This window comes from Alligator mississippiensis, chromosome 10 (genome assembly GCF_030867095.1).
Source record: "Alligator mississippiensis isolate rAllMis1 chromosome 10, rAllMis1, whole genome shotgun sequence".
Classification (NCBI taxonomy): Eukaryota; Metazoa; Chordata; order Crocodylia; family Alligatoridae; genus Alligator; species Alligator mississippiensis.
The window spans coordinates 36492682-36507272 of NC_081833.1; the positions used below are offsets into that span (position 1 = coordinate 36492682).

Sequence of the window (14591 nt, forward strand, 5' to 3'; positions counted from 1 at the left end):
GTTTCTTGTAACCCCCGGGGGCGCCTTGGTGAATAAATACTCACCCATTCCCTTCTGTGCCCCCGTGATGAACTTATAGGCAGCCACAAGGTCGCCTCTCAACCTTCTCTTGCGGAGGCTGAAAAGGTCCAGTTTCTCTAGTCTCTCCTTGTAGGGCTTGGTCTGCAGGCCCTTGACCATAAGAGTTGCCCTTCTCTGGACCCTCTCCAGGTTATCCGCATCCTTCTTGAAGTGTGGCGCCCAGAATTGCACGCAGTACTCCAACTGCGGTCTGATCAGCGCCCTATAGAGGGGAAGTATCACCTCCTTGGACCTATTCGGCATGCATCTGTTGATGCACGATAAAGTGCCATTGGCTTTTCTGATGGCTTCGTCACACTGCCGGCTCATGTTCATCTTGGAGTCCACTAGGACTCCAAGATCCCTCTCCACCTCTGTGCCACCCAGCAGGTCATTCCCTAGGCTGTAGGTGTGCTGGACATTTTTCCTCCCTAGGTGCAGCACTTTGCATTTCTCCTTGTTGAACTGCATCCTGTTGTTTTCTGCCCACTTGTCCAACCTATCCAGGTCTGCCTGCAGCTGTTCCCTGCACTCTGGCGTGTCCACTTCTCCCCATAGCTTTGTGTTATCTGCAAACTTGGACAGAGTACATTTCACTCCCTCGTCCAAGTCGCTGATGAAGACATTAAAGAGTATCGGTCCAAGGACCGAACCCTGCGGGACCCCACTGCCCACACCCTTCCAGGTCGAGACCGACCCATCTACCACGACTCTTTGGGTGCGACCCTCTAGCCAATTCGCCACCCACCGGCCTGTGCAGTCATCCACATCACAGCCTCTTAACTTGTTCACCAGTATGGGGTGGGATACCATATCGAAGGCCTTCCTGAAGTCTAAGTATACGACATCCACCCCTCCTCCTGTGTCCAGGTGTTTCGTAACCTGGTCATAGAAAGAGACTAGGTTGGTCAGGCACGATCTGCCCGCCACAAACCCGTGCTGGTTTCCCCTCAGCATAATTTGCCCTGCCGGGCTCTCACAAATGTGAGCCTTGATAATTTTTTCAAAGACTTTACCAAGGATAGAGGTGAGACTGACTGGCCTATAGTTGCCCGGGTCCTCCTTCCTCCCCTTTTTGAAAATGGGGACCACGTTAGCCCTTTTCCAGTCCTCCGGGACTTGGCCCGTGCGCCACGAGCGTTCGAATATTCCCGCCAGTGGCTCTGCAATGATGTTGGCCAGTGCCTTCAGCACCCTCGGATGGAGCCCATCCGGGTCTGCCGACTTAAAGGCATCCAGTTCTTCCAAGTGACTCTGCACCACCTCAGGATCTACGTATGGAAGTCTGGCGCCTTGCTGCTGCCTCTTTACAACCCCAGTGAGAGACTTGTCGTGCCCCTCACTTAGGAACACTGAGGCAAAGAACTCGTTGAGGAGTTGAGCCTTGTCCCCCCTATCTGTCACCAACTGTTTCTGCCCATTTAGCAGTGGTCCTATTCCTCCCTGGGCCTTCCTTTTACTCCCAATATATCTAAAAAACAATTTCTTGTTGTCTTTTACTTGGGTTGCCATCCTCAGCTCCATGGTAGCTTTGGCCCGTCTAACTGCCTCCCTACAAGCACGAGCAGAGGAGGTACATTCATCTTTGGTGATCTCTCCCTGTTTCCACTTTTTATGTGCTCCCCTTTTGGCCCTTAGGCTGCCCTGGATTTTTCTGGTCAGCCATGGAAGCCTCCTGGCCCCTTTCCCTTTTTTGCCTCGCTCGGGGATTGTCTTGCTTTGTGCCCGAAGGATCGTTTCCTTTAGGCACAGCCACCCTTCTTGGGCTCCCATCCCATCAAAACTCCTACTCTGCAGTGCTTCCTTGACTAACTGCCTGTGTGCATTGAGATCAGCTTTCCTGAAGTCTAGCACTTTCACCCTACTAGTTACCTTACCCACTCACCGGGTAAGGTATCACTTGATAGAAGAAATTGGCATCACTATTGTTTTGATAAGTGACTAGAATATTCATTGCCACAACTGACCATGCACACAACTGACCCCACAACTGACCCCAAACATTAAGGCCACCAATTTCTGTAAGTTTGTTCTGGATGTGCCTGAAAACTAAGTTCCCAACATGCTATAGAATTGTCGTGGTTGGAGAGATTTGGCAGCTATACAGTACTGCATTGGGTCCTGAGAGCAGAGTTAGTTCAAGAAGGGAAATCCGATTCTCTTTACTTCCTTTCAGGGCTCTGGTACTGGACAGTGTGTACGCACATGTGCATTCACACTCGGGAATTATTCTTGTACGGATGTCATAAAAAGATGTTCTGTTTGTATGCATATAGGACCCAGGTCTGTGTTTGAAAAGTAATTTTCTTCCAGAGACAGTAAAAGGAGCTTTATTATCTGCTGAGTGCCAGTATTATCCCTGTTTAATTTTCTCCCATGTAGATCTGTTCTTCTTGGGTCAAGGGGCCTTGATATATCTCACATCTCTCAGCGGCTGGAGAGTCTTAGTGCAGCCACTACATTTGAGCCTCTTGAACCTGTGAAGGACACTGACATACAGGTAAGATTTTTGTACAAGCAGTTTATGCTATCCCAGCAAATAATGGGTATTTGTTAGGGGTGCACTGATAGATTTTTGGGGCCAATACTGATGGCTAATTTTTAAGGAGCCACATCGGCCAATACTGATCCAATTCAGATATATGTAGCCCCGCAGCATGGAGAACAGCCGGGTCTGGCTGTTAAGTCTGTGGGGGAAGGGAACGGGTGTGTGGAGGTGCAGATTGAGGCCCCTGCGGTGAGGGAGGGAGTGAGAGTGGGGCTGGGGCAGGGTATGGGACTGAGCCGCGGTTCGTCTGGGGTGGGGGGATGGGGAGTGGGGTGGTGGCACCTGCCACTGCATGCACCCCAGGAGGGCATGAGGGTGTGTGTGCCCCTGGATCTGTGCATGGGCTGGGGTGGGCTGCAACTGCAGGCTGGTGGGCTGCCACTGCACCCAGCTCTTCCTGGTGGGGGCGGGGGGGGTGCTGGGCCAGGCTGCACTTGGGGCAGGCAGTGGCAGCGCTGAGAGTAGGAGCTACGGTGAATTTTGGGATGGCTACAGCCCCCCTCAACTGCTGCTCCCAGCACCGCTGCAACCTGCCGCCGCTGCGCCCCCCTCTCCCCCCCTGCACTGGGAAGAGCCTGGCACAGCCCCAGCTCCAGCTCTAGCCTGCAGTGGCAGCCCACCTTGCCCTGCATTCAGATCCGGGGGCACATGACCCCCCCCTGCCCTCCTGGAGTGCGCGCAGCCCCCGGCCCCACTCCCACTCCCTCCTTCACTGTGAGGGCCTCAATCTGCCCTCGCCCCTTACCCCGCAGCAGACTTGCCAGCTGGACCTGGATGCTCTCCACGCTGCCTGGCTGCGCTCCTGGCTATGTGCATGTTGCAGCAGCGGCTGCGCGTGTGCACACCGCATTTATCAGCCACATCAGATAAAAAAAAAGTTGATTGCTGATGCTTTCAGTTTTCCTCATATAGGTGCCAATCCAATATGGGAATAATGTATTGGTGCACCTCTAGGATTTGTGGCTTTTCATTCAGACTTTTATAACATAGAAAACTAAAGAAACATTCTTGCTTTGTGCTTTGCCTCCTGGCTAGATAATGACTTCCAGGCAACTTGAAACCTGTGTTAAAAATTATCAGGACTAGTCTTTGGATGAGGCACTAAGGGCTTATTTATTCTATGTTTCCAGTGTCATGGCAGGGAAGTTCCCCGTTTAAATGCACATAACCAAGAAATATGCCAGTAAACCCATTTTGTGGACATCCCTCTGAAGTTGTTTTGAGGCCTCTATCCCAGTGTGCTTAAGAGCAGCTGCTGGGGCTGCCCCCAGAGTGGCTTCATAGGTGTATTTTTAGGCTTGGTATGTGAACAAGAGAGGGTGGGCAGGGGATGTTCAGGGCTGTCTTGATTGCATCTGTTTAGGACATATTTGACCAGGGGTGTCAAATATCTATACCCATATCATCTGGCCTGTGGGGTTCCTGGAGGGCCTGGGAATTTGGGGGACAGGGCCTGCTGCCAAATTCTGAGATGCAGAACCCTGTTGTAGATGTGTTCGGGTGGTGACAGAACAAATGACAACTGTTTTAAATCCCTTTCTAAGTCGACACAGGGACTCAGGCACTCATGGCAATTATTGCCATTACTGTTTGCCCTACCGCAAATGTTAGCTTGCCAAAGCTCCTTGTGGTCTGGATCCAGCTGGGGAGGCGGGGGTCAAGCGAACTTGACATCCATGAGGTAGATGCACCCAAGATCTTTGTCTGCTTTATCAGCATAAGCTGTACAAAGCTGTCCTTCCCTTACCACTTTTCAGCCTCCCTTTTGTTTAGATACATGAAGGCAGGGTGAACCAGTAGGTGACTCTGAATGACTGGGTTTTTGAGGGGGCCTTTCCTCAGTCAGATCTGCCTAATCTAAGAAGAAAGGGTATTCTATTTTCCTTTAAACTTGTATTCTGTAATTGCAAGACCATGCTTACTTGCCATGTTTCCTATGTTTGATCACAGTTTGATTTTAATTTCTTGCACATGTTTCCGTATATCACCTATAGCAGGGGTTTTCAAACTTTTTAAAGGAGTGTACCCCTTCTGTGGGTATGCCTTCTGGATTGTACCCCCTCCTGGCTGGGCACTGCCCCCCCCATGCCTGGCCAGCTGCAGGTAAGTCGGCGGTGTGGGGGAACGTGGGTACTTGGGCGTGCAGTTGCACATGGTGGCAGTGCAGAGTGATAAATGGTGGTGACGACTCTGCCCCCTGGCTCCCAAATACCCCTGTCTCTTCATGCCACTGCCGCATACCTCTTGGGGCCTTCCCAAGTACCCCCAGGGGTATGCATACCCCCAGCTAACAACCCCTGACCTATAGGGCCAGTGACATAACTGAAAGGGGTGGTGGTGGTGACTGGGGCACCTGTCTTGGTCACAAACTTACAGGGAGGTTATAAAAATATCAAGTGTTATGCTGCTGACCTAGTCACCACTATCAGTAGCCCAGTTGGAGCTGCTACCCTGTGTGCCATTGCTGTCCAGGGTACGAAACTGTCAAGTTATGCCTCTGTATAGGGCAGGGGCAGGCAATTATTTTGGGCAGAAGGCCACTTACTGAGTTTTTGCAAGCCATTGAGGGCTGTATGACAGGCAGCCCAGGGCAGATTAATATTAATTTTCTAAATTTTTTTAGGGGCCCTGTGGGCCTGAGAGAGTGGCCTGGTGGGCCGCATCCAGCCCCCAGGCCACATTTTGCCCACCCTGGTATGGGGTGCACTCTTACTTGCTGCCTTTTTAGAGCTTACCAGTTAGATAAATTTAAATGCAGCTTCCGTTGGCAAGGCTTATTTTCACCTTTGTATTGGTTTCCCAGTTTTGTTACTAACCTTAATAACACTTCTTTTTTTTCTTAACATAAAAGAAATTTGCAGTATTAATTACATAGTTAAAAGCTTCTTAGTTTTAGCTCTGTAACCTTTGAGAACTTGACTGTAGGTAGACTTATTCTCTCTCTCTCTCTCTCTGTGCAGAGCTTGTTAAAGCTATATGGAAGGGACTGTAAGACCTCATGCTTCAAGGCATAAACCAACTTCTAACACTTTGGGGTTGGAAGGAAAGCATACCATCTACTTCAGAGATTTATATTTTCACCTGAACAGCTCATGTTGGCTACTGTTGGAGACCAGGGACAGCTGGACCTCTGGTCTGGTCTGTTGTGGTGATTGTGTTCCTCAGATTAGCCTGAACAAAAAGTACATTGAGTGGGAAAAGAAAAAACAATGTTTACAGCACTAGATGCATTGCTTCGAGTTCCAGTTCCTTACTGTGAGTTTGCCCCTCTTTGCCTTCTGGCAGTTCCTGTTGTGTTTCTCCCCACCCGTCCCCACCTTTTTCTCCCTCCTGGATGTTTTGTTTTCTCAGAAAAGATTAGTGGACTCAGGAGTCGTTATCTATTGCATGATCATAGAACAATAGCTTTTCTGGCATTCACTTTTTGTGTGTCTTTCATTTTATTTCTTTGTTCCAATTTTTTATATTGTTGCATCTCTTCTTAGGGATGTTAAACTTACTTAGGGATGTCTTCCTTGACCCTATTCGGTCTAGGATTTTCAAGAGCTCTTCTGCCTTTTTGCTTCTGGGTTTATTACCACTATCCATTCTTCTTTGATTTCTCTTGTCTTTACTTTCTCGTTTAAGAGTTCAACACTAAATCTTGTTGTGGATTCTTGAGAACCCTAGCAATAATTCTGTGACTCTTTTGGCTTCCAAGCATGTGGACTAACATTAAGGAATCTTTTTTTTTATCTTATATATTATGGTGTCAGTTTTAAATTTTTCTGGTTATTTGACCAACCCAATACAAAGTTTTAAGTCTTTTTGTAACAAAACTCAGGATCTCATCCTGGTAGGGACAGGTGATTGTTATCAAATATTTCTACTCTTTATAATTTTGGATGTCTGAGACCAAGGTCAGATTTCGAGTGGGTGTCAGCAGGACCTAGGAAAATTAGGTGCGTACCTCCTGTTGATCTCAACTCTAGTTGTCTGTTTTGGGAGATGAGCATCTAATTTGCATAGGCACAAAGATTTGCATGGTTAGGTATCTAAAAAAATCTGGCCTACAGTGATCAGAAACAATCTGTCTACTCCCTAATCTAGATTATTCTTTCCTTCGGTTTAATAAATCAACATTAATAACAGACATTTAAAAAAACTTGTATAAGAATTAAAATGTCCTTAAATTCAACAGACATTTTTTTAACTAATAAAACAATTTTAAAATGCTGTTTCGGTGTGGATTTCTCTAATGGAATTCCAGTTTCCATTCTAATGCATTTTAACACAGAGTAAAAAAAATAAATAAATCTGCAAATAAGAAATGCCTCATTCACCATTTTCTAACAAAATGTTAAATTAAGAATCTGAATAAATGTGCATTGTACTATGTAATTGTTTAAATTAGGTGTCCGTAGGTTAGCAAAAGGAAGCATCAAATGTAGTGTGAAAGTACTGTATGGTTGCAAATCAACACCTTTTAGTGGGTATACTAATAAGAATGAGGCTTTCTTTAGAACAGGAACTAAAAAGTACAAATGGAAAATACCACTGAAATCAATCATTTAAATCATGATTAAATTCGGCAAGCGCAAAACTCTGATTAAAATTGGTGATCTAAATTGTTGTGCCTTAAATCAATCCACCCTGATCGGAGATGCCGACATGTGAGTGCTTTGAATCTTAACATTTGTTTCACAGTTGATTTGCAGCAAAAAAAACCCCATATAACAAATTAAATAAAACTGATCTAAAATGGGGATGTTCAAGGGTTTATGTGTTCACATGGGTTTATAAGCAAGGCATAGGGGAGCTTCAGGGCTCTTAGACCCCTTATGTATATTCAGTTTAAGGTGGATGCAAGAATTTCAGTGTTCTGTGCAGACTTGCAGTAGCACTGTCGTCTTCTTTTTTTGTCTGAAAGCATTTGCAGTTGCATCCCAAGTTGTCTGGCTGTTTCTGACAACAGTCTGTTGCCTGAAAGACTTATTTGGAATATGGACAAATCTGTACATTTGTCTCCAGGCTTCTGTGTACAGATGCCCACAATAGATTCTGGTCCTCTGAGAGAAGTTTTTTTTATTTTTATCAAGATTTGCTACTACCTGTGACAGTGATCATGAATCTTTTTATACGACTTTCTTTTAACTGTCCTTAGATTTACTTTGGGTTTTAGACCAAGTAAGGGTTTCTTTTACCAAATCTTGAGTAATTCTGATTGAGCTTCCTGATTCTGCCAGTTTATTGACTGCCTAATGCTCATTTAGAATCTTGTTCATGTGTGGACTGATACTGCTACCTCCACTTGCACTGGATAGGATTTTCTTTTCTATGTTGTCTGGCATAGTGGGGTTAGAGAGTAATATCCAAGTCTGTCTGAGCAAGGGTGGTAGAATTTGACTTTTAATTTGCCACTGGTTTAACTACCCCTGTTTTATTGTTCCGTTATTTGGACAGTTACATTGATTACTCTTGAAACTAATAAACAGATTTTAATCGGGGGGAGGGATGGGGAGGGCGTTGCTGCTTTTGTGCCCTGTGCAGTATTGACCATACACTTTCAGTTTAGTTATAACCTATAAGAAACATAGGCTTACTTTTGCCATCTTCCTCACAGCTACCTGCCCTTCCCCAGTCCTGCTTTCTTGATATTTTTCTACTTATTCTAAGCTTGCAGACATTTTACATTGCTTTGTGCATTTGTGTAGATTTAAAGTTACTCTGAAACTTGTTTATCATATTTGCAGGTTGTTCTGGTTATTATTACTGCTACTGCTTGTGTGTTGCTTATAAAGCTTTACTGCATGTGATTAGTGTTATTGTTTCATAAGTATTTTATACCATGATTTTAATGAAAATCTACCAACTAAACTTTTTAGAAGCTTACAGTACTAAAGTTCTTTTCTGAGTTCTGCCTGCCTTGGTACAGCAGACTATCCATTACATATTCATTGGAGGAGTTGCATGTTGGGTCCGGGGATGACTAAGTGGCTGCTAAGCCTTAGGCACCAAAATAACCTTGAGATTGTATTTTAAACCCTAAATAATATTAAAACATGTATGATATAAATTTTAGGCTACAGTTGATTTTAAAACATGGCAACGTTTTCATTATAGGAAAATAACAAGTTTATTCTTCTGCTTCCTGTCTTAGACTCTTGCACCTCTTCTTTGCAACCTGGGAGAATTTTCAGGGTTCTTTTGTCTCTGGTCCCTTGTCAGGTGGCTTAGAGTTTATAAATCTGAAAATGTTTTCACCTAAATTCTTTACTTGTCTCCCTCTTGTCTTGTGTAGCACTGCAGTTCTAGTGTTCTCTATGTAGGCAGCATAGAGAGGTTTGCTAGAATCTAATCTCTCAAGCAAGAGCTGTCAGCATTGCAGAGAAGAATCTAGGAAATTGCAGTCTTTTTTAGACAGAATGGAACAAAACAAAGGCGGGTCCTTGGGGACCTGGGACCATAAAACTAATGTCTTGAGTAGCTCAAAAACTGTAAGAGACCTCAGGATTTCAAATTAATGGAAGCCTCTCTTTGTTTAGTTAACTGGCAGAATGTCTCCCTGTGCTGAACCTATTTTCAACTGTATGCAGTAGTGCTTACTAGAAAGAAATGCACCAATTTGTAGCGCAATGAATTATCTGTACTATTTATCAGTAGTAAAATGTAGATGACTTGTGCATAAGAGGGATTTGTTCAGGAAAATGTTTCTCACTAGAATAGCTGTCTGGAAAGCTTGTGGAAAAGGTTCTTTTTAGGTTTTTTCTGCTTAGTGCAAAAATTCATTTTTTTTTCTTAAATTTTAAGACTCTCACTGTTAAATGTTTAGACATTTTTATACAGAGCTTACCATGTACAAGCTAAGAGCGTTATATTCAAACTGCCTCTGTTCAGGTAGATGTGGGGATCAGGGAAACAGTAATGTGCTTTTTCAGCCAGTTGTAGGATTGGATTCTGACTAGTACCTTCTAAATGATAATGAATCCTGTGATGGATCCAAGGAAATGGCTTTTTGAAGGGGGAGGGGTTGTGTATCATGGTATGATATGCAGTTTCATACTCTGAGATGGGACCTGTGTCCGCCTGGTCTCGTATAAGCGTTCCCTCGCTGCCTTGGAGCATGCGCCTGGTGTTGGCTGCAGCGTTGGTTCCTGTGGTCTTGGTGAGGGCTTGTACTCTCCCTGAGGGAAACCCCAAAACTTGCCTGCTACAACTTTGATCTTCCCTTTTGCGGTGGGGCTCCCTCTTGTATCCCCTCGTGGGTTGCTTGCACTCCCTAGCGGGTATTCTTGGGGCACCACCTCCCCTACGCAGTAGCCCTTAAGATGGCCACTTGATGGTCGGTTGGCTTACCCTCCGAGGTTGACTCCTCAGCCCTCCCTGTCCGCAGGGTTCCTAGTGATCTTGTCCTGTTCTTGGCTTCCTTGGGACGTTCGACAGTCCCAGTAGCTATGCCGGATCTCCCTGGCTGCACGGCCGCATGCCGTGCCGTCCCGGCTGCTCCTCTCTTCTGAGCATCACCCCTGGGCCTAATCCCTTTCTTAGGGCCCCTTAAAGTGATCCATAAAAGAACAACTTAAACGGAAACAAAAAGGGGAGTGGGGGCTTAGACCTTCCCCACTAGCAACTTTGGCATCTGTGGCTCTGTAGTCCCTCGACGCTGTTCTTGTTCCTTTAACTGTTCATGGACCCTTGCAATAGGTCCGCCCCTGGCGTCTCCTGGTGGCCGCCGGTGCCAACCTTGTCTGGCGCAGAAGGCACTCTTACAGTCTGCTCCCCACGGTGCTTCCCTAGCTGTTTCTTTGCCACCAGCTTTTATCTTTGCTGGGCGGCGTTCTCCAGTGACCTCATCTGCCTGTGCCACTTTCAGCTGGATGTAAAAGTGGCTGACAAACTGCTCAGGTGCTCTGTCCTGGTGCGGCTTGTCCATCTGTTCTTTCCCTGAAAAAGGTAAGTTTGCTCTGTCTTTAGGGCTTCTCTTGTGGGGGCAGGCTGTCTTTGCCCTGGGTCCTGCTGCGGGAGTGGTCTCCTGTCCCTTTGCTTCTGTTCCCCTGGGACAGGACCCTTCCAATAGTGTACAAAATCTACTGGTTTCTTATTGATGATTGAGACTTAAATAAAAAAAAAATAGAGTAGTTCTTGAGATGGAATTGTACACCCAGAGGCCCTCAAATTTCTTCTGCTAGGACAGATGTGTGAATTATGTATGTAATGCTTGTGTAAAGTATGTATAGTTACACTCATTTAATAATGCCACATCTAGCTTCCATTGTGTAGGCTAGCATTCAACCATTGTAACAAGCAGATGTTGTTATGATGATGCTCACTGCACAAAGTGTGTGTGTGTGCACGTTTCATGGATGGAAATGCTGACCCAACCTTAAAGGGACACCCTCAAGTCCTATTTACCCTCTATTGTTTGTATTAGCTTAGCTTAGCTTGAAAATGCTTTTTTTTTTTTTTTTTTTTCCCCTCCAGATTTTATCCTTTTCCCATTTGCCAAATATTGATGTCTTTTCTTTCCTTCAATTCTAATGGAGCTTGAAATGAACGCTGTTTTATTTTTCAGTTTCCTTATTTGCCCTAATCTATGATGCTGGCACAGCTGTGGGGCCTTTTCAATTGTTGCTGAGCCAGTGCGGGGAGCACAAAGGCACCCCCCCCCATTGCAACCCCACAACCTAATGAGAAATTAACTACAAACCCCCCTCCCCCCCAAACCCCCCCCCCCCTCAAAAGTTACAATAATATCAGCAAAATGGCCCTTGTGATGACAGCTCACAAGAGTGGCCCTTATTCAGTTATGATGTTTGCATGAAACATGCCTACAGCCAATTCCTGCACATCTTGGTTGCTTAAGTAACCTATTGACTTTGAGCAAGTTTTGGCTTGAGTATGCAAATAAAGAAGATAAACACCTGGGTAGTAAAGTGTGGCCAGAAGTGGTTTAATGTAAAGGGACAGGTGGAGATATGGAATTAATTGGTTTTTGACACTTGGAAGTTGCCCGTGCAGTCCGCAGGGTACAGAGTGAGGCAGTCTCATAGTTCATAGTTTGTAGGGTCAGAAGGGACCTAAGCAGGTCATCGAGTCTGATCCCCTGCCATGGGCAGGAAAGGATGCTGGGGTCAAATGACCCCAACTAGGTGATTGTCTGGCCTCTTTTTGAAGATTCCCAGGGCAGGGGCGAGCACCAGTTCCCTAGGAAGTTGGTTCCAGATCCTAGCTGCCCTGACTGAAGTAGTGCCTCCTGATGTTTAGCCTGAACCTACTCTCGGTTAACTTATGGCCATTATTCCTTGTTACTCCTAGTAGTGCTTGGGGGAACAGGGACTCTCCCATTGCCTGCTGGTCCCCCTTGGCAAGTTTGTAGGTGGCCACCAGATCCCCCCCTCAGCCTTCTTTTCTGTAGGCGGAACAGGTTCAGGTCCCTTAGTCTCTCCTCATGGGGCCTACCCTGCTGCCCTCTGATCATGCGAGTGGCCCTCCTCTGGACCCTCTCCATGCTGTCCACATCCCTTCTGAAGTGTGACGCCCAGTACTCCAACTGCAGCCTGACAAATGTCACATAGAGGGGGAGGATCACCTTCTCGTGGAGGATCACCTGCTCATGATGCATCTATGGATGCGTGACAAGGTGTGGTTGGCCTTCCTGACCACATCCCCACACTGCCGGCCCATGTTCATTTTGGCATCCGTAATGACTCCAAAATCCTTCTCTGCCTCTGCACTGACGAGAAGGGAGTTTCCCAGCCTGTAGGTATGCTGCTGTTTTTTCCTCCCCAGGTGCAATACCTTGCACTTGTCTGTATTGAAACCTATCCAATTCCTATCTGCCCACCTTTGTAACCTGTCCAGATCTAGTTGTCCAATCAGGACACCCCCTGAAATAGAAATGATGTGATAGAAGGAGGAAGCCCCAGTCACCTTAGAGCAGGTTGAGGGAGTTTCCCTAAGGTAGCCTAGTATTGTGATTTTAAACAGATCTTTCCAAAGTGTGCCTGTAGAGCCCACCTATGGCTAGCACAGGATAGATATAACTCTGCAAGTACAGCAACAATTCAGTGAAGCTGCTGTTTGAGAGATGCGGTTTCATGGCTTGCAGTTTTCGTCTGACAGTTGGGTGTACAATGTTAGTTGGTTTCAAATTAGTATTTTACTTACCACTGCCTCTTCTTCTGAGGATTGAACCTCCCTCTGAGATATCCAAGGGAAACACAGAAGCCACTATTGCCACTAGAGAAGTGCAGCCATCTGTGGAATGGAAGTGTGGAAGCTGTTTGATTCCTTCCAGGGCCACACACAGCTACCTTCTGGGGTTGAAACTGCAGAAGCAATCTGTATATACTGATAGTGTTAGAATTTCACTATGACCATGATGATAGTGTTTTTTGCAAGAATAGAACTGCTAAGGATTGTTAATGTTCTCCAGGACCTTGTGGTTACATCTTAAACATTAGTACTTCTAGGAGCAAAATATCTCCATACACAATACTGGTCAGGAAATTCAGTAGTTGCTACTGCCCAGGATAACATATGCATAGCGTGTGCAAATTGCACTATTAAAATTCATACTTGGAAATAATTTCACTATATCTTTTACAGAGAAAATAACTTCTATGTGAAGAAGTAGGGTTTAGGCACAACTGCCCATAATCTGGCAATTTGCTTGTACCACATACAATCTGATAGAGCAGTTACTCAAGTTGAAAGGCAATACATTGATCTTGGGCCCCAAGATCATGTTTTGATCAGTTCTGTTGTATAAAATGTCAGTATTTCAATGAGTTTTGAAAGAATGCTGATGAAAACAAGAGCCTTATAACTGTGGATTTTGGGACTCCCCCAGCAGCTGGTGAGAGCCCAGATAGAGCAGTTTTCTGCTAGTGTGCAGGATCTTGATTGTGAAACCAATTATAATCAAGAATGAAACTGATTTGCATTGTTTTTTTTTCCCCTTAGTCCAGGCAGAAAGTGGCAAAAACCAATGAGAAAGTAAATTAGATTTCTAAAGAATTATTATCTAGAGTGGTGTTAATAACATAGGGAATACTTCTAAAAGCAAATTGTATCTGATTTTTAACCTGATTGTGTACCCACAAGTGCATGTCACTTTCTTTCATGGAAACCAAAATACTAAATAAACATAGAGCCCAAAGTGCCTGATTCATGAGTGAAACTTCATTTCTGTCCACACACAAATCTCAGCACTATTGCTCACTCAATTTTTTTGATTGCTGAAAAATAATGGAGCAATTCTTCTATTACAAGCAATTCAGAAACATCACAACAGGTTGGAATGGCTTTGACACTATGGATTCGTATTTGAAATCTCTGGATTTATTTTATAAATCATATTTGCATGCCTAACAGTACTAATATCGTGTGGCATGTCATGACACCCTTAAAAGGATCTCAAGGCACCCCAGGGTGCCATGGGGCCCTGTTGAGAATTACTGTAGTAGATTAATGGAATTGGAGGCAGGCTCTGAAATGTTGATTTGAATGTGGCCCTTCACCTGTTTTACTAGGATTGGATCTTCAGTCCCTGCTTTTCAAAAGTAAATTTTTAAGGGAGATGGTTTTAAATACCATTTTCTTTCCACCCCTGGCTAGTATCAAACTTTCCTGAGATGAGATGCAGTCTGAAGTTTCATTGCGATAAATGTGGGTGGTTTGAACATTTAACTTGCATTGATAAGTGTCGTGGATCATGCCACTTTTAAGGGGAACCTCTGCCTTGGGACTGTCCCAAAAAAAGCCCTGTCCAGCCTCTGTCTCCTGAAAGGACCCCCCCCGAAGCCGGTCCTGGCATGGTATTGAAACTATTTGTTTGTTTTGCACTTGTTCCTGGCTTCCACAGCTTTCTGTAGAACTCCCACCTTGGAAAGCTCCTCCTTTGCTCAGCTCACAGGAAGGGGGGGTGTTTTCCTCTTCAAAGGAGAGGGCCTGGTCAGAGTGCTGACATCCCAAGCCATGCAGCAGACTGCTTAGCTCCAAA

General features: G+C 45.3%; 1 protein-coding gene across 2 annotated transcripts in view; it reads left to right on the top strand.

Moving 5' to 3' along the window:
* NUP93 (nucleoporin 93) overlaps positions 1-14591 on the top strand; it is a 152502-nt gene that overhangs the window by 10631 nt on the left and 127280 nt on the right. For both annotated transcript variants that reach the window (XM_014611006.3, XM_006271964.4), the window contains exon 3: positions 2443-2560. In XM_014611006.3, the coding sequence (XP_014466492.1) occupies positions 2443-2560 (118 nt within the window). The remainder of the gene's footprint in view (positions 1-2442; positions 2561-14591) is intronic.